This window comes from Ammospiza caudacuta, chromosome 4 (genome assembly GCF_027887145.1).
Source record: "Ammospiza caudacuta isolate bAmmCau1 chromosome 4, bAmmCau1.pri, whole genome shotgun sequence".
In the NCBI taxonomy this organism is placed as follows: Eukaryota; Metazoa; Chordata; class Aves; order Passeriformes; family Passerellidae; genus Ammospiza; species Ammospiza caudacuta.
This window is the reverse complement of record NC_080596.1, coordinates 57679258-57699339: the sequence shown is the minus strand read 5'-3', so window position 1 is coordinate 57699339 and position 20082 is coordinate 57679258. Positions and strand designations below refer to the sequence as shown.

Genomic DNA, 20082 nt, shown 5'->3' with positions numbered 1-20082 from the left:
AACTTTGCCTGAAAACAGGGTTCACTTCTCTTGGGTGCCTTTATTACCAATACAGCTAATGAGGAACTGAGCCCCATCCATACAGTCAGATAGTTTTTCTGTATGATTTCAAGAGTCTCTTGTGTGAGGATGTCTTTCTGCAGTTTTACAGATGATGTGTTTCAGTGAACAAGTGTAGTACAAATGGATAATGAAAGTTCACAAAGTTTATGCTACTGAAGCTCCTTTCACTGCATGCAGTTACTTTCTTACTCATTATGCCTTTATTGCTTTCTTTTAGGAAAGGGACTGGGTTCTTGTTGCTATTCAACCAAGCAAGACACTGTTTGGACAACCATCCAACAAGAAAAGAGCACCAGTGCGATGTGAGGCCAGAAGGAGCTTTTCTTAATTTAAAGAGTTCAAAAGTGCTGGAAATTCACAGCCACTTTCACTTGAGTGTTGGGAGAGTGGAGCTGACTGGTTTTATGCATTCTTGTCTGCAAGCTGAGAAACGTGGCTGGTGAAGGTAGGGGTTGGTGGCAGTTGCTGGGGATGCCTTGGTGTGTATGCTTTGCTTGGCGAGGAGGGGGCAGGTAAAGACTTTGCAGTGTTTTATCAAGAGACCTACCAGTGAATTTGGTGTAAAAGTCAAAGCACTGCGTAACAGACAACTTTTCTTAGGAGTAATAGTTTATGGCCCACAATCTGAAGCAAATATTTGCATGTAAGACAGTGGCAGTTCTTTATAATGTAACATTTCTTGGTTAAGCCAGAACAAGAAACAGTCATGCTTTTTACCAGCTTGGGGGGGGGGGGGGGGAACCAAAAACCTCAGTAGAGGTCAAGTCAAACAGCTCTGAGGAGAAACATTTTTATACAGAAAACCAGCAGATCTGTCCTAGATTTATGTCACAGGTAGTCAAATGCCAGTCCTCATTTATTGCTCTTATTATTGTATGTGGTAGCTGTAATCTGGGCTTGATATGTAACTTTACCTGGTTTGGTTTGTTGTTGGTCCAGTGTTGTCTTTGCTGGAGGTATATCCAAGTTTCCCAGCTCTGAAGTACTCTCCTTTCCCAGGATTAGTGTGAAACTAACCTCTGCTTTGACTAGGGAGTAATTCACAGAATTTAAATCCACAAGAGTAGGCACTATTAATTTTTTGTGTAGTGCACATTCTCCTATCTAATTCCTGCATCTATTTCTTATTAGAAATAATTATTTCTTATTGTAGGTCAGTCTATCCAAGTATTCCCACAGGGATTAACATAAATGGAAACCTATAGCAGATTTCTCCCTCGGATACATATTAAAGCAGTCATCATCTCAAGGCAATTAAAAAAAGGTTCTGCCAAGACCAAACTTACTTTTCTGTCTGTTTGTTTTCTTAAGTATGTTCTAGTGTGAATCAGTACAAAACTCAAGTCCCTCTTTTGCTGTATCAATCACGGGCATTATCATACTGATAAACACTGAAGCTGTAAACCAGGCTTGTTTAATGAGAACTGTCAAAAAAGTAAGATTAGCTTATGCCACAGGAAGTTTAATCATGTTTCTCAGCTTATATTCTCTGGGCTGCATCTGATCTCTAAGACCTTAAAAGGCAATGTAAAAAATGGTCACTAAAAAAAAATCCCAAAACTTTCTGCATGTTTGTGCGTGTTGTGTTGGGAAGAACAAGCTGGAAGTGAATGACAGGATTGCAGGATTGCAATCAGCTGTAGATTAGATTAAAAGTAACCATTGCTGCATGCAAGGGCCCAGGCATTGCTTTTGGTAATATCCCACCTACGATAAGAGTGGCATAAACCATCATCTTCCTTTGGGGCTGCAACAGGATCCCAAAAAGGAAATAGCCAGAAAAAAATCCACATTCATTTTCAAGTGTGGAATGTGGACCGAAGCAAAGCAGAAGACAAAAGTTGTTACACAAAGTGAGTTTTCTTTAATTATGAAGTGCCATGGTTGCACTAGGCCTTTACTTTCTGTCCCATCCTTAACTCTTGCTCTGACACAGTGAGAAAACAATTTCAGCTTCACCTGGAGCTAAGCTGCAAAAACCTGTGGCACTCTTATATTTGTACATTTTAATTAATTGCTGATACTCCTTCTCAAAACAGTCCCCTGCTATTTGTTGAAGCTCTCTCAAGTGCAGACAGGATAAGAAGAAATTTTAAGTTAGCATTGACATAGTCACATGTGTGTGGCAGGGTAGGGGGTTAAATGTGTTCCTGTGCCTCTGAAATGTCAATCTTTCACTCAGAGATGAGGAGTGATTTTTTTTTTTCAACACATTTCAAAATAGTCTGAGAAGCTGGTTATCACTAAAGTAATGAAATAACTCATACCTGAAACCATGACATTTAATTAGCCCTTAGTATAGTTCACTATTTCACATTTAAATACTTACACCAAAAGAGATTTTTTGGACCCCTTTTGTAGTAAAGCAAATGCAGAATCACTTTTATTATAAAAATAATCCTTAGGTCAAATAGGAATACAGACAATAATTACACAAATATCCATTCACAAATCTGTAAGACAGATATTTATGGCACAGACAATATAAATATCCCTGTACCTTGTTTCTGTGCAAAAAAGACAGGCTAGTTTTAGTCAATAACCAGCCCTTTTATGTTTTCTTCACTTCTTCTGATTTCAGTTAAACAGAAGGATTTTCAGATGAGATGTTTGAAAGTTCAGCCTCAAGAGTCAAGGAAATACTTTCACTTTTAATCCAGATAAAACACAATAAGATTTTTCCTATCTTCTGCCAAAATATTCCTTCCTGTTCTTCAGCCTACATTTTTTGGAAGAGGAGGAAAATTTCAAGTTCAGTAATTTTTCTCACAAGCCATCAGACTGTGGTAGAGAATTAGACCCAAATAAAGTCAAGCTGCACTCTGAAGCTAAACTACCACTGTAGGTTTCAGTTTAGTTTGTAGTAGAATCTCCATTACACTTGCTTTCCTTGTAGCTGTCAAAAATAGTTCTTCAGAAAAACACTTTGCTTTCTCTTGAAGCCTTTCACACAGTCCAAGAGAAGGCAAAATCAAGTAAGAGGTAGATATTGTTCATCCTCCTAATTCCCCAGAGCTCTCCATTTGAATTACTCTGTTTTAGGACTGTAGGAGATACATGTATAGAGCAAGTTTTACATCTATAAAAGTAGTGATTGATTGACTTACACCCCTCACATCCTGTGGTCACTGACAACATTCAGCAACGTGCTTGAGGAATTCATCACCAAGTTCATCACTGAAAAACCTCATGCAGTGAGGGCATCTGAGTTCACCCTGTGCCCTGCCTTCAGATCCCAAGTTTCCATTGTCCCCAGGAGGAGAAGCTTGGTCAGACTGTGAGTTTGTTCTTCTCTTCCCTGTCTGGCCTGGGCTGTTGCCTCGTAGGTGTTCCACATTTGTCTGAACAAACAAATGATTTTGGTTACCAGCGTGAACTCTGAAATGACTGCTCGTGTCTCTGGAGTCCTAGAAAGACAAAAAAAGAGCTCTTGAAAAAGATGCAAGAAAAATACTTTTAACGGGTGATATTTTATCACCTTGATCTGAAACACCACTCAAATATTTATCTGAGGACTTGTAAATAAATTATTAATCAGTTTTTGCAGTGGTATTAACATTGTTGTAAAGAAGGTTTGTAGAAAACACAGAATACAACCAGTGTGCTAATTTAAAGATGCCAAGAGTCATGGCTGTCCTGTACCTTCTAAGAATTCACCTTTCCAATGTTGATCCAAAAGCAGAAGAAAAAAGAGACTGGAAAGGGGTATTACATCTGAACTGGGAAGCATCTCCACCAGAACTGACTATGAAACAATCAAAGTTTTTGATAGCTACTGAAACTGTTTTAGAAATACTAAGATATTTTTAAAATATATTTAGAAGTATATTTTAGTCCCAAATTCTGTTGGCATGCTTGAACTAAAGAAGCAGCATGCTGCTTTACTTACCTGTCTTCTTGCTAGCTGGTGTTGCAGACATGCAACTTCTGCCTGAAGTTCTTGTATTTTACTCTGTGCTCGTTCTCTGTCTGATCTCTCAGATGTGAAATCGTCTTTATAAACCAGGACCTGAAATAGAATTTTTATTTTAATATTTTATACATTAGAGCATTGGCAGGTTAGATTGGAAAGCTGAGACTGATTCCTTTATTACTTATTCCCAGAATATCAGTATTCTCTATTGTATGTGCATTTCAAAGGTATTTGTATTTCTTTTACAGATCTTTCTTATTCTGTGTTAAGGCCAGCAGAACTGCATGGAGTTCTTTAAGTAGTGAGTTTCCTTTAAATCTGTGGTGTTAAGTATCTGTATAGCCAAATGTGCACAGACACGCAAATGTCCAAAAAAGAAAATCCCTTTTCCCCCTTGGACTTTAGTGGTCTGGGAAGAAACTAAGAATTCCCATGTGTAGGAAAAAGAAACACAATGACCTGTTGCTCCAGCATTTGTATTCGCTCATGATCTCCTTCACAAGCCTTCTTCATGTCTTCCAGCTCTCTCTTGGTTTTTATGCACTCATTCATTTTCTCTTCCAGTAGTTTGTTTAACCGGAAGATCTCCTTGTGCATCAGGTCAGAATTCCTTTGTGCTGGAGCTCCTCCGTGGTGCTGCTCCAGCTGGGACTTCATCTCCTTCAGCTGCAGGTGCAGTCGCTTCACGTACTCGTCCCTGCTCGCGTCGTACTTCTGCCATTTTGCATTTAAATCTTCCACCTGAAAGTTCATCCAGGACATGAAGAATAGGGAGACACAAACTTCCAGGCTTTCATAGGCTGTCTAGAATTGCAGGACCAAAATCTTCTAGGGGATAATGCAACATGCTGACTCCACCCCTGAGGGTAAGTCACTGTACAGGAGAGCAGGAGATGATTGTGCAGACTCTTCACAATCTCCCAGCCTTCCCATCTCCCAGTCCAAAGGGACAATATTATATAATGTGGAAAGGGAGGGGTCTAGTGGGCCTAGTGCTGTTCTTCTGGGGTGGAATACTGATCCACGGAAGGAACATGAACATTTTCTTCTGCTCTGCGCTGTATTTTTTAACAATAAAAATCCAGTGTGTTAGAAATTATGTAATAAGTTGTTCTTAACTAAGGGAACCAAAACTATATGCCATGTTGAAAGGACTAAGAAAAACTGCCTTGCTTTGTTATTGCCATGTAATTATATTAACCAGATTTATCTATTCCAAATTTACTCTAATACAAAATACTTAGCAAATATTAATCTAATAGTAACAAAATGAAAGTACTCACGTGAGCTACTTTTTGTTTTAACATCCTGTTTTCCTCTTGTAAGTTGCAGATAAGAGACTGAAGTGAAGTTTCATTGTCTAAAAGCTGTAATTTTCAGATAAAGTTAGGTGTTACTTTAACATAAAAATCTCAGATGCTGTTTGGCTGTGCTGTTAACTGGAAGTAATCTTTTTTTTTTTTATGGGATATGTAATGACATACATCTAGGTTTTTATGACCTTGGTACTGCTATTAAATAGACCTCATGACAACAGTGTTTAAGAGTTTACACAAAACTACTTGTCTGGAGTGGGAGAACACATGACAAAGGCACAGATATGCCTTCATCTTGCTTTGTTATTACTGTCAATTTTGGGCAGTACTAGGAAGAAATTACTGAGGGGAAAAAACCCTGCTTGCTAAATAATTGACTAAAATGATACCTCTTTTTTACAGTTGTGACATCTGCTTAAAAAACCCCAGTGTACGTGAGTAATATAGAACACTTTTGTGTAAAATTCCCTAGAATCAGCTAGTAATGGCATCTGAAATTTCTCCTCTTCAACAGGGAAGTCCCCACTGTACAAGGTTAGCTTCTTATTGCATATATCAAAGTCAATCAAGTTTCCTGTCTATCAATTACATGTTAAATATGATGATGCCAAATGCTTCAAGTCCCTTAAAAAGTAATTTTTTCTTCTATCTACTCAACCCCTATTTCTTACAGGTAACTTTAATGTAAGTTTTCTTTGGAAGCACTTCTGGGATGTTTGACAAAGCAGACATGAGTATGTATAGAGTTCATCACAACAGCACAGATGAGTGCTCATGTGGAAAACAGCATTACCACAGTGTAGCACTAACAGCCTAAGTCAGAATTATTCATTTTTGTGAGAACTGTCTGTAGCACCCTACTCACTGCTCTGATCTGTTACTAGAGGCAGCACTGCTGTTATTTCCTTATGGTGTTTTAATGAATTACTTCATTTTAATGAATGTTTAATGAATGACTCTCAGCCGTCAGGACTTCTGCAACAACAGAACAATGATCTACCCTTACCCCACACTGAGAACTTTTACTGAAGCCTCAACAGCCATTAGCAAAGTATACCAAAATCCAGGTGTTTCTTTGTGCCCTGCAGTAGCACTTCTGACACTGTCCTGTTATGAAGCTTTTTTTTAAAACATTCCATTATTTTTTTAAACATGAAGAGAAGCATTGCCCTGCACTCAGAGGCCAGGGGGAATCCCAGAGCAAAAAAAAAAGGTAGGACACCTTGACTCATATTCCACTAACCAACTTTCTTTAGGGCTATGCTACGTGTGCAAAGCCAAATCCCGATCCGAGAAGACCACATGTTACAGAGTTCTTAATATAAAAACTACTTTGAAATATCTACTTTTTTCTGTGATTTTGATACTTAAACAAGCAATCAGGAGAGATAGGCTTCAAAATCACAGCACCATCTAGTGCTGCACAGAAGAGGAGTGGTATAAGGTAGGTACTGTCTCCTGTGTATTGAGGGAAGAACTGTGATCATGGAATTGCTGAGGTTGGACAAAACCTCTCAAGTTCTTCTCCTCTCCAAAAAAAGCCTCTGATGATGAGATGGACAAAAATGAAGTGGTAGACAACTGCTTCTATCCTGAATTTCAGATACACAGAATTTTTTACCATTGCCATGGCAGTCTTAACACCCTACATGAAATTATTTAAAGGGCCGTTCTCACCATTCCCCAGTTACAGCTATCATACTGTAATTAACATCTCGGAAGCTAATAAGACTTCAAAGACCCACACAGTAGCTGTTAAGAATACCTGATTAGATCTTTCTGTAGGTATCTGGTCATCTGAATTCCCCTTCTCTTTTCTTTGCTTCTCTTCTAGACATTTTGCCAGATGTTGGCACATTTCTGCTGTGGACGCTAATTTGCGTTGAAGCTGGTGAGTTTCATCAGTGAGTGAACGGCACAAAACATCACTGGTGGCCTGAGCCTTCTCCCTCTCTGCCAGAGTCTTCTGCAGTCGTAAGATTTCTCTCTCCTTTTCATATGGAGGCTGATTTATCATCTGCTGTATCTCTCCATTTTTCTCCTCTAGCTGCTGATTCAACTTCTGCACTTCCTAAACAGAGGGGGGAGGGGAAGTTAATTAAAAGCAAAATAAAGTCAAAAGCCAAAATACATCTTAGACTTCAATATTGCAGTAATTCCTTATTGCTCCTGCAGTCATTGCAAAGTACTTAAAAAGTAGATCAAATCCATTTCATTTCTGTATGTTCACAAGACCTTGGAACTCTTGGATCAATCAATCAAGAACTGCTCAGGCAGCCATGCAAACACTTTCTAATCAGTAGAATGGAGGAACAAGCAGGAAAAATTCAGGAAGATTTTATGACTATGCAGCAGCAACAAAAACAAGAAACAAACTAATTTAAGATTAATAACTGTGGAGACTGAAAAATACTTACAGGTCCTATACACTAAACTACCATATAATAGAGATTTTCCTCAAAAGAAAAAAGGAACTGTTAAGTCATCAAATCCAGTGAGGTGTATTCACTGCCTGGCACTGTCACAAGGACAAAATAGAGCAACTTACCCACCTAGGAAAGGATGGGAATGGTAAGGTAAGGACAAACAAGCAGAAAATAAAATCCATGTGGCAGCAGTGGCTCTAGTTTGGGCACAGCTGACTCCCAGATACACAAGGGGGTCTGACACAGCCCTAGAAAACAACTGTGTACTTGTTTCTGCATCTCCTTCTCCTGTTGGGAGCTCTGCGGGATCATCCACACTGCACTAAGATCTCTGCAGGTGTTTTGGGAAGGAAGAGGTTTGCAAACCACCTGTAGTTCCATGCACTGAAAGGCACTGGTTCTGGCTTTGTAAACAAACAGGGTGGTTTTTACACACCCTCAAGATGCAGGCACTAGAAACGTCTGCAGCACTGCTCCTCCAGAATCAAGGATCTCTGGATGCCAGTGCAGACCAATAGACAGCTCCTATCCCAGCTCTACCACTCCAGTTCTCAGGAGTGCTAATAGAGCTGTAAATCACTGGGAACACTCTTTGCCAGAACACTGGCCTCTGGCTTCACAAAAATGTATTTTTTATTTGGTTATTATTTAGTGCCAATTATTTCAGTGATCTGACTGGGCATAGCATTGTATTCTTTCAAGAAATAAACATTAACATCTGACATAGATAAACAGCACTTGTTCTTATTACTGACATTTACATTCTTTAGCTTCATGATGAATGCTAAACTTCCCCTTTAAAGATATTCAGCACCAGCCTTTCAAATATGTTCAGATACCATAGGTTTGTCATCTGTCTGCAAAGTGTCAGTGAGATCATCTCTTATAACAAATTTCCAAACATTAACTTTTTAATATGTATTTTAGGTGAGTGTCATATATGGAAAATGTTTTGTATAAGCATTAGGTCAAGAGATTACTTATGACAAAAACAGTTGTTTCAGTTTTAACTACTGCTGCTCAGTTTGGAAATTACTTCATGCAGCTTCATCTAGAAATAAATGCTGTAAAAATCTTTGAGAATTTCAGACTGAACCTGGGAAACTCTTAATGACAATAACCAAAACAGCACTTGTGCTGGATGGGGAGGGATGCAGTTTTCAGGTTTTTTTCTTTCAAGAAAGATACTGATTTCCCTCATCTATCTCTCCCGACTTCTCAGTTACTTCAAATATGAACGTCCTACGTCACTGTCAATACAAAAATCCATTTTTAAGAGCACTTCAAACAAAACACTGTAATAGAAAAATTCGTAGCATCAGCTGATTATCTAATAAATTCAGGGAGGTTTTTACTAATTTTCTTTCTCCTTATGGAAACAGTTGCATGAAGATCTATAGTGCCCTGCTAAGTTTTTGGTTTAGGATTTTATCGTTTGCCTTTTTGAAGTGAACGCAGGGGGCGCCACCTTTGGACACAAACGAGCGAGTTGCTTCGGGCACCCGGTGATGGAGCGGGCATCGCTCGAAGGGGCTCCAGCCCTCGCTGCCAGCGCCGCCCGCAGCCGCTCGCCGCACCAGGAGCGCTGCGGGGGCAGAACTGGGGCAGAACGCCCGCACCCTCCGCCTGCACCGCGCTCCCGAGGGAAGGCAAGGCGCTGCTGATGCTGCACCGCTCCCGAGGGAAGGCAAGGCGCTGCTGATGCTGCACCGCTCCCGAGGGAAGGCAAGGCGCTGCTGATGCTGCACCGCTCCCGAGGGAAGGCAAGGCGCTGCTGATGCTGCACCGCTCCCGAGGGAAGGCAAGGCGCTGCTGATGCTGCACCGCTCCCGAGGGAAGGCAAGGCGCTGCTGATGCTGCACCGCTCCCGAGGGAAGGCAAGGCGCTGCTGATGCTGCGCTCCCTGCGCGCCCGCGGCTGTACCTGGCTCAGCGTCTCCGCTCTCCGCGCCGAGAGCCGCTCGCTGTCGCGGGCCTGCTCCAGCTGCTCCAGCAGGCTCTCCACCAGCGAGCGGGCCGGCTCCGCGCCCGCCGCCGCATCCCCGCCCGCCGCCGGGCCAGGCTGCCGCTGCCGGGCCAGGCTGCCCCGCAGCTCCCGGATCGTCGCCTCCTTGGCCGCCAGCTGCAGCTGGAGGTGCTTCAGCTGCTGCGCGGACTCGTGGTACAAGGTACAGAGCGCGTTGTACCGAGGCACTTTATTCTTCAAGCTCCTGTTCTCCCGGTGCAGCTTCTCCAGCGTCTCCTCCACCTGCCTGAAACGGGTCACCAGGGGGTCTGTGCTACCGGCCTCGCTTACCGAGCACATGGCCGGGGTAGCTCCCTTCTGTTCCTTCTCCAGGGCGAGCAGGAGCCCAGACAGGTGCATAAAACCCGGCAGCGCAGCAGAACCAAAGCAGCAGCTTCGCTCTTCCGTCTTCCCCGTCAGGGAGGAGGCAGCAGCTCCCTTTAAGGGCTCGCAGGACCCGCCTGTGCCGCCGCTTTTTTCTGTGGGTGGGGCCGGGCCGGGCCGAGCTCCGCCCTTGGGGGAGAACCCCGGTAGGGCCGAGCGCTCTTTCCCCCGCGGCCCGCGCGGGATGCGGCCCCGGGGGCAGCGCTGCCCGGGGAACCCCGGCAGGGCCGAGCGGGAGAACCGGCACCGGGGGCGGGGGGAGAAACCCGGGGGCGAGCGGGAGGTTCGGAGGCACGGGGGAAGTCCCGGCGGGGCGGGGGAACGCGGGCAGGAGTCTGCGGGAGGGGCGCTGGGGGGAGCGGGACTCCCGGCGCACCGAGGGTCTCTCGGGGCTGGCGGGCGGCGCGGGCTCCGCGTTGCGAAAGGCCCGGAGCGCCGCGTCCTCCCGGCGCCGCTGCGGGAATTCCGGCTCCGAGCGGGACTTTCCCCGCTGGCGGCGACCCCCGGGCTCTCGGCTCTCCCGGCTCCGCCGGCCCCGAGGCAGCAGCAGGAGAAGAAAGGCCCAGGAATCCTCTCTGTGGTGGTTGTGTCTGCAGCGGTGTGTGAGGGGATGGCTCCGCACCCGGGCAGAGCAGCCCGTCCCCCTCGCAAGCCCCGGACCTGGGCAGGTGTGGAAGAGGAACTTCCTTAGCAAAGACCTCGAACACACCAAAATCTTCGGTCATCTAAATCTGTATCACCAGCCAGTGTTTATACTCTCAGGGTGAGTTAACGAGAGCAAAAGCAGCTGCTTGACACTGAATAAACTGCTGCACACTGGCTGCCGTATGGCGGAGAACTTTTTTATTGGCAGCATAGAGACAGAACTTGTTAATCAATATCACTGTCAGGGAGTAACACTGGTGTAGTATTTCTCATAGGGTATGGTAAAGCTGGACGGAAAGAAGGCATATTTTGGATTGGTTTAGTTATGTCCATATTACTATTCTGATGGAACTAAGTGGGAGGAAAGAGCCTTAAACCAGTAAAAAATGAGTCCCAGGTTACATTTGGTTATTATTTGCAATAGTATTTATTGTGTGTATGAGTATGCATGTGCATCATAACGTGTACAACACAAAGCTCCATGTGTGCATAAGCCACGGGAGATGTGTCTGACCTAAGTGCCTAAAATACAGCAAGTGAAAATCACCACATGCTGCTGGTGGAGACAGCAAAAAGAGGAGACTTTAGACAATGTGATAGAGAGCAGCCTCCTGTGTTAGCAGGTCTCAGGATAAAAAGACACCAGTGAATAATTTACAGGAATGGGAACATGATGAAAGGAAAAGATGGCGAACTTCAAAGTTGAGACTGTCAGTCACCCTGGTGATGGCTAAAGACCTACTGAGGTTCCTCTTAACATGAATTATCCTGTGATTCAGTCAAGCTCTTTGAGGTGGAAAGTCATTACTTTGTCACCTTAATTATTCTAGTAAGAATTAGGAGTAATAAATTCAAAACAGTCTGTTAGCTAAGCTGCTTCTAAAAATATAACTGAATTTTATAGAAGTTTATTTCACAGAAGACCTTGTGTGACAGAAAAGGGTAAAGCACTTGTTTGTGTGACAGGTCCCTGGCATATTTGCTATTTCATCTAATACTGTAAATATCGAATTATTTAGGACAATGAAAAATGTGTGGAAGTTGAGGGAATATAATTTTTTATATTTTACTTGTATAAAGTTATATTCTACACCCTTAAGACACTGATTTTGATGTGAAGAAAGTAAAGTTCCTGCTTTAAAATACCTATGATTTGTCATTTTCATATACATGATAAAGAAAAGTGAAAAAAACACATAAAACTTCATGTTACATTTTCATTATTGTGTTACAGTCAGAGCTAACTGAAGAATTTGGAGCAAAATTGCTTTTGCTGACTGTCAAAATATTTTTGTATAAGATTTGTAGAAATGTTTGATGAAGGCCTGGTACTGGAGAAATGTTTGGTTTCCTGCCAATTAATTAGCAAACTACAAGGAAACTCAGCCATGCCATGTTTGCAGATGAAGCAAAGCATCAGAGAATTCAGTTAGCTGCAAAATAGAATCCTTTATAATACAGTTACATTTGTGGTATTGTGTTAATATGTTAAAATAGAGCATTACTGAAAATTTGGAATTACTGGTGCCTTGGATGAAGGCAGCATATTCCCCCAGGAAAACACCAGTGACTCCAGGGAAATTTGACCTGCGTAAGTGCTGAGTAAGAAACTGATCCCTCGTGTCCTTGGGAATGCCCTGAGATGACTGTTTCCTTTTGTCACTTCTGAAATACAGAGGAATTCCTGGGAATTCAGTCAAAGGAGCTGCTGCCAAAGAATGAGTCACATCTTGCTGTGCTTCTAGCACCTGGCTTTTCCTGGATTGCCTCTCCTGCACTCTTACCCAGTTTGTTGATAAGCAGCTGCTTTGTGCTGTGGCACACTTGTTCTTTTTGGGGTTGCACAATCCTGAGGGCTTATTAAGTACTGTGTGAACAACAGGTATGCTCTGCACGACTTAATATAAAGAAAAGAAGATTTATTTTCCATACTGTTCTGGTTTCAACATGATATATAAGGTGAAGTTCACTTTAACTCTTTCTCAGTAGGGTGTAGCAGGATAGATGTGGGAAACCCATGTGGGAAAAATTTAACCTCGGATTTTGTTAAAGAACTCTTAACAAAGCTGTTTTGAATAAGTAATTCTGTGCACATCACAACTTACCATCATGTATGAGATTCATCATAGAGTGCATGGAAAAAAGGGATTAGATACTGCCTAGAAACAAAAAGAAAGTGAAGCTGCTTCTAGGAAAGCAGAAAGAAAGGAAAGTGAACAGTATGGTTAGATTAATGAAGGGTTCATAAATGTACATATATTTAAATTTTCATTTTTAAGCATGAATTATTTGTCGAGGGGGTAAGAATAATTCCTCTAAATGTTCTGTTTCTGTAACATTAGAGAAAATCTTGTAAATCTTTGTATTTAAAAGAGTAATTCTCTGTTGACAAGACTCTACAACATATTGGGAGGTTCTGTCATTTTCTAAAGTACCTCTTCTCAATTTGTAAGAAATTGTATTTTTCGCTTGTGAGCTCCAGATGTCATTCAGCCAATCAAACTGTGGTTTACCCCATGGTCTTGAGTCACCACTGATTGTACTGGAGGGTAAGTTGTGACATAATGATACTTAAAAACTGTTGGAATTGCCTTGAGGTGATTTACTTAAACAGAACTAATTAGAAATTAGTAGGTGATCCTCTGACTGCTGTAGGCTGAAAAAAAAGCAATGAGTTTACGTTTCCTTTTGCTCATGCAGTGCAAAAGGGGGGGAAATAACCTGTAAAATTATCTGACATACTCCCTGCTACATAAGGTGCTGCCAGAAATCTCTGTGTGTGTCCAAAAATCTGATTTTCATGCTGAACAACTGAAGTGTTGGGGCTTTTGTGACTCATAGATCAAGAGTAATTGTGAGCTGCAGGCATGTTTACTCTCCTTCCAGGACTAAACATCCTTTCTATACATCACTGTATTGGATGTTCTGATGAGATAATGTTCAACATGTTTTACTGCTGCAATGACACAGTCCCTGAGAGGTTGGCCTGAGGGCTGCCAGGATTCCCAAAACTGGATGAACTCATGTCTGTGACGTACATATGTGGCCATCTGTCTGCACTGGGGCTCTGACTTGGAGCACAGCATTCCTTTTCCAGTCTTGTTTTCTGTTTACACACATGAAAATATTTAGTTTATCTTGGGGAAATAGAATGGGGTCTCTTTATTTCTAATGTAAGGTTTTCCCCTGCTTTGGTGGTGATGGTGGCTTTGGGTTGGGTTTGTTTTTTTTTTTTTGGGGGGGCCGGGGGGGGGTTGTTTGGTTTTTGTATGTGGGGGGGGGGGTTGTTTTTTTGTTTTGTTGGGGGTTTCTTATTGTTGTTCTTGTTTTGGTTTTGTTTTTACATGGTTTGCCCTTTGGAGGATGTAAAAACCAAAAGTGTTTTGATGCAGGGAGGCAGAGTCCTAGGGCCCCATGTTCTTAGTCACAGTAGAGCTGAAATAACCAGGATGAGCTGTACAAAGTCATGACATTGGTCAGATCCAGCAGTCCCAACACTTTTCCCTAAGAGGTATTTCTTTCACATTCATATGGACAGAAATGGTTCAGGCTCATCCTGATGGGTGTTGATAGATAAGGTGGATACACTCTGGTATGGGTCTCTCACCAGGCCCTTGATCTGTTTGTGTCCATGCCAAGGCAAGAGCTTTCTGTTGTGCTTTGTTATTCCTCAGTGCTTTGGTCTTTGCTCCGTTCACCCTCCTGTGCTCACTGTCTGTGTGCTCAGCTGTTTCAGGCCCTGCTTTATTTTCCCCTGCACAGTCTCACTTTTGCATTTCTCTTCTGTCTGCCCATGGCACAATAGCACCAGTTGCCTCAGTCTGACCTGCAGACTGGAATTTATTGCAGTGCTGCTGCTGCCCCTGGATCTGAGAAGTTCAGGCAGTTTTCTTGGTTCTTTGGAAACCCTTATCATGATGTCACTGATTTTTGAGCTGTGATTCTATTTACAAGAATGTAAAAAGCTCTCTGGTACATTAAGTGTGCAACAAGTGGAGGCTGTTTCCTTACCCACAGGCTTAAGTCACTCCTACTTAAAAGCAAATTACTTCTTTGAGCTTGTTCTGGACAAAACCTTGGGGTTTGCCCACATCTATTTATTCCTGTTGAGCAGTGCAGGATATGCTGGCTTGTAGCTGGCTCGTAGTTGTCATAGGAAACCTTTCCCTAAATCTGATAATTTGAAATACTGCAGACAAATTTTTTTTGTGTGCCGCAGGAAACACTTTCCTAACTCTCAGTATATGATCCAAAACCAGACTTTTTGTGGATTATATATATATATAAATAAAATGGATTTTCTGCTTTGGTTAATATAGAGTGATGTGAGTTTTCTGGTTTCTGTTATTCACCTTTCCTCAAAGGCCAGCCAATTTTAAGGGGAAAAAAAGAAAATTATTAATTTTGAATAACTTGGCATTCACTTGCAAGACTGGAAATAAAAGGTTTGCAGGTAAAAACTTAGTCGTTTGCAGATTTGTTTGATGTGTTAATGTTTTGTAATGAAACTTTCTGAAGTGGTGTCCATGATGTTTCTGATCAAAACCACTCATTCTAACTAGAACAAAACCAGTTTCGGTATTTTTGATCTTTAACTCTTTCTTTTTAGCAAACAGACCTCTAGAGTTTGGTTAGATAAATTTGTGATTTGAATGTCTTTTTTTATGCATTTGTTTTAAAGGATGATGGGGGAAAAGGATTTCCTAAGACTGTCAGGAACCACAAAATAAATCATGGTTACAGAGGAATTCAATTCTACTAGAATTCTAAATCAGGAAAAGGAAACATTGGATGCTTCTTAGAACAGCCTTGGTGTTCTAAGAAGCATCCAATGTTGGTGAAATAGTTTCAGAACTATAATATAGAAGAAGTGTTGGGAAGAATTAAGCAACTAGCACTTGAAAGTGGAAGTGTCCTTACCACACCACTCATTCTTCTTCCACAGAAATGGCAACATTTCCTAAAATTCTGATTAGTGTCCAGTTCAGAGGCAAGAAACAGCACAGTTGTGTAAAGCAGAAAATCCTTCAATCATCCTGGCAGGAGAGGGGAAAGCAGTTTTCAGCAGAGTTTTAAATTCAAGCCATCAATGTAGTGTTTTTCAGACAGAAGTGAAGAATTAATGCCATGCAGATACCAGCTACTGAAAACTTCAGCTCTTGTCCAAGCCTGTTTTTGTTATGAGCCAGAGTAAGCATATTCTCAGTCATTGGTCATGCTTGAAGCAGACAAGCATTTTGACAATTTCTGCTCTCAAACAGAATTAATGGAATGGGGAAAAATAGTATTTTTGAGGAGCCTGCATGCCAGTACCTTCTCAGCCTTAGCACAATAATTAGTTTAATGTGGACACACAAGTAGGTATGGATTGTAGAAGATAAAATCAGGAAAACATAAGAAAAAATAATTTCTTCAAAGTGATAACTCCTGGAAAAAAAGCCACTGTAGCTGTTTCCGTGGCTGAATGTGTCTGAGCTCCACAGGAATTTACACTCATGGTACAGTGAAATATGCCTGTGTCTACAGGAATAAATCTTTCTAGCTCTAAATTAAATGTGTTTCTTTCCAATTAATTATATTAAATTTATGCAATATATTATGATTATTATTGAGTTAATGTACATTTTAGGGTAGGTGGCTGTTTGGCAAAGTCTTTACTCTCTTCTTGCCCTAAGCTATGGAGGAAATACTACAGGGGATTCTAGATGTATGGTTTTCATTTAAGTTTCTGATGAGAGCTACTGATATATTTAACTGAGCAAACAGAGATGCCACCATCTAAAGGGGTAAGTTTAAGAATTGATTGACACTGATTGCTGCTGTCTCTTCCCTTGAGTTTGCTGCTTGACTTGACTAAGTTTTGTGAGAGCTTAATTTGCTTTGCCATGTGAATCTTCCGGTACTGACAATAATGACATTGATGTAGATGGCTTAAAGGCAAAAAGGCTGCAGAATATTAAGTATTTGGTCTATGGAATGAAGATCACATCAGTCTGTGCTTATCCTTAATTTTTAGAGAAAACCTGAAAGTTTTGACTTCGAACTGGTTCAACAAAATGAGCCATTATGGCCATTTAATTGACCCACTTATCTGTTTATGACTGAAATGCTTGGAAGTCAGCTGAGAAAAAGTTAATTCTGTTAGGCCTTGCATAAACAAAATAAGAAATGTTCTCTGCACTGGAATACTCTACATAGTGGCTCATTTGAGGGTTAGTAAGTCGGACTTAGTGTAATTGTGATGCTCCAGTTTCAGGGTGTGCAGACACATAGACACCTTTAAAAGGACTGGTTTCAGAAACAGTGGGTTTGAACTTCAAGGATTTCCACCAAAGTCACAATATTCATGTAACCAGCTTTGGAAATACTCCCTTTTCTCTGAGAGCAGAATATAATATTGTCATAACCTTGTATTTACTGAAATTACACCTTAAAAAAAAATCAGAGGTGTTGTTCAAAGAGATTATTTGGAGGATGGGTGTTTTTGTTGGGTCCTTTGTTGTATCTGGAAAAAGAACAAAGACCTCTTGAGATCATCTCTACTTCTTCAGATTAGTTGTCTGTCTCTCCCTACAAACTTTGCTTCTGCTATATCTGTATATGAGATTTGCACCATCACTACTGGGACTTAGAGATAAAACCAATCCTTGTAGTGGTTTGTTTTTTTTTTTTTTAATCAGATTTCTGACATGATGGTGTGGCCATTAGCTGACCCAATGGCTGTAAAAAAAATGAAACACAATCACCCCATCTCTTATTTCCTGTGAGCTATGCAGGAAGTGTCTCAGAATGAAAGAAAAGCTATGAATTTGCCAGATAATGAGTCCGAATCTTGGTTCATGGTTCTTTCCTGTAGGCAAAATTAAGGGTTTCTTGTAAACTTAAAGGAAGTGGAGTAAAGGAGTTCATTTGTGTGATAGTGAGAGTAGCCAAATGATTGATTAGCTGTTGAGAGGAAAGCTGTGCTTAGGGCATTATTTCTTTCCAGAGGTACTGGAGGAGTGTGATGGGTGAGCTGGCAGATGAGACCCCCCAGCACAGGGGAGAGAGAATCAGGGGCAAATGCAAGCAAAACATGTGTGCTGAGGTTTTCTCTGTTACTAAACAGAGAAAAGAAAAAGAAACCAAAGAACTGATGTGAAGGCATCACTCACCACCTCCCACCCCCAGCCAATGGCCAGACAGCCTCTGAGTAATGGCTTGTTCTGACACCACCACCACCCCCAGTTTTACTGCTCAATAACATGGAAAATCTCTTGGGTCACTGGGGGCAGCTGTCCTGCCTGTGGCCCGTCCCTCCTGCCCTCCCCAGCCTTCTCCTGGGGCAGAGAGGGAAGCAGGGAAGGCCTTGAGGCTGTGCAAGCCCTGTCCAGCAATAGCCAAAGCACTGCCCTGTTATCAGCACTGCTTTGGCCTCAGATCTAAAACACAGCTTTGGTCAGGCTGCTGTTATAAAATTATCTCCATCCCAACCACACCTGGTACAGCAAATGTTACCCCAAACAGGGGGGGAAGATACCAATATTTTGTAGAATTTACATGGCTCTTGTAGTTTTCATTTAATAGAATGAAATCAGGCAAGACATTTTTTTCTCTATTTTGGAAGGAGGAGACCTGAAGTGATGCCTTAAATTTTAGCTTTCATATTTTCTAGATACTGTACTGCATTAGTGTGTGACTCTGAACTTCATATAAAGTGTAAGCAAGTTCTCCTCACAGTAGGGTGGGACTTCATAATCTGAAATTGGAAAATTAACCCCAGTATGTAAAAGGCCCAACATTTATAAAAGTGTGAAATTTCATGACTCAGAGTCCATATTGGGTGTAGCCTGAGCCAGGCTCTTGTACTGCCCAAGGTGTATCCTGTGAAGGCCTTTTAATAAATACCTATTTTATCCTTTAACACCATCTAGCCTCTGTTCTTGTTAGCCTCTGAAGGCATCAAAAGCAATGAGATACCAAGAGGTTTGCTCAAAGCTGCATATAGTATCAAAAGATTGTGAGCTGAAGAAGCCCAGAATCCTTGAGCTAAAAACACTGAAAACACTTTGGAAAAGAATAAGCAGTTTTCAAGATGTAATGTCTGATAATAACAGTATGAGAATTTGTTCATGACTCCTGCTAATAGACAAAATGATGTTTAGAATACTCAGAAAACAAAGTTTATCTCTTTCCCAGGTTTACCCATGGATTAACGTCAATCTATACTAGAAGGTGAAAGGTATTTTCATCCTCTCCTTTTCTCATCTTTATTATTAACATCTCCAACCTCAGCAATACTCTCAGACATACCTCTCCTGCAGAGCAATCCAGGCCAAATGGAACAAGTCTCTGCCAGAGCAGCACCTTGAGAATTTCCCAGCATATCTGCATAACAGCTCCAGGATGGCTTTGCCACAAGGGAGCTGTGCTACCTGTCATGTCAGGTTTTCTGTACCTCTGACAGAGCGCGTGGCATTCAAAGTGCTGCTATCCCCAGGGTGATCCCTGTGTATTTATTCCTGCAGCAGCCCACACAGGGGACTGCTGCCCAAGAGGGCTCTAATTCCCTGGGGCAGAGGCAAATGGAATTGGGAATCTGACCTTCCTGTGAGAGAACTATGGTGATGAAAGAGCTTTCCTGGCTGCTCTGTGTGGGAAGCATTTGAGTCTTGTGCCTTGTTGGAAAGAAGAGATGCTTTTGCATGGAGCAGAGGAGTGCTGTTCCTGCTTGTGCTGCTGTTTCAGTCTGGAGCTGCTCTGTGCTCCAAGGAATTTCATGAGCTGTTCCTCACTAATCCACAGATGCTCCAAATCAGCCTGGTGCTGATTTGGTTCATACCTGTTATGCTGTGGCTTTAGTCTTACCAAGAAACTTGGAGTCTTTGGGGTCCATGAGGGCAGGTAATGGAGAAGGGCCCTCCTCTCTGCTCCTACCTTGTGTACACAGGTTTTTCCATGTAGAGAAATGGGTGATGTCCTTAATTCTGCTCAGTCTCTGACAGTGCCAGCCTTGCAGTGACGCTGCCCCTATGGCTTGACCAGAGATTGGATAGGTTTAGCTAAAAGCAACATGAGATGTGATAGAATGGGGAAGTGATACCTTTGTTCAAAGTGTAGCATGCTCAATGTGATGGTGAGTGCCAAAGTGAATTATTACTGTTACTTCTGCAGGGTGATGCTGAATAATTTGAGTGTCTGCCATTTATGGTTCTTGATTTCAAATTTGTGTGAGACATATCCTTCATTTCCCTGGCATGTGCCTCACTGCTTTTAAAGCAGTGTGATGTTATTTGATTTTGGCAGAAGATGGGAAGATGTGTGTGTGTGTAACTAGTATGGAGGCAAACAG

At 41.9% G+C, this 20082-nt stretch overlaps 1 protein-coding gene across 1 annotated transcript; it reads right to left on the bottom strand.

Annotated features, from left to right (window-relative positions):
• Positions 1-2362: 2362 nt before the first annotated feature.
• On the bottom strand, positions 2363-10117 carry TNIP2 (TNFAIP3 interacting protein 2). Its single transcript, XM_058803997.1, has 6 exons — positions 9642-10117; positions 7058-7363; positions 5260-5343; positions 4436-4717; positions 3953-4072; positions 2363-3470 (listed from the first exon to the last, which is right to left on the bottom strand). The coding sequence occupies exons 1-6, from the start codon at positions 10080-10082 to the stop codon at positions 3189-3191; spliced, it is 1515 nt and encodes a 504-aa protein (XP_058659980.1). The 5' UTR covers positions 10083-10117; the 3' UTR covers positions 2363-3188.
• Between the last annotated feature and the right edge of the window lie 9965 nt (positions 10118-20082).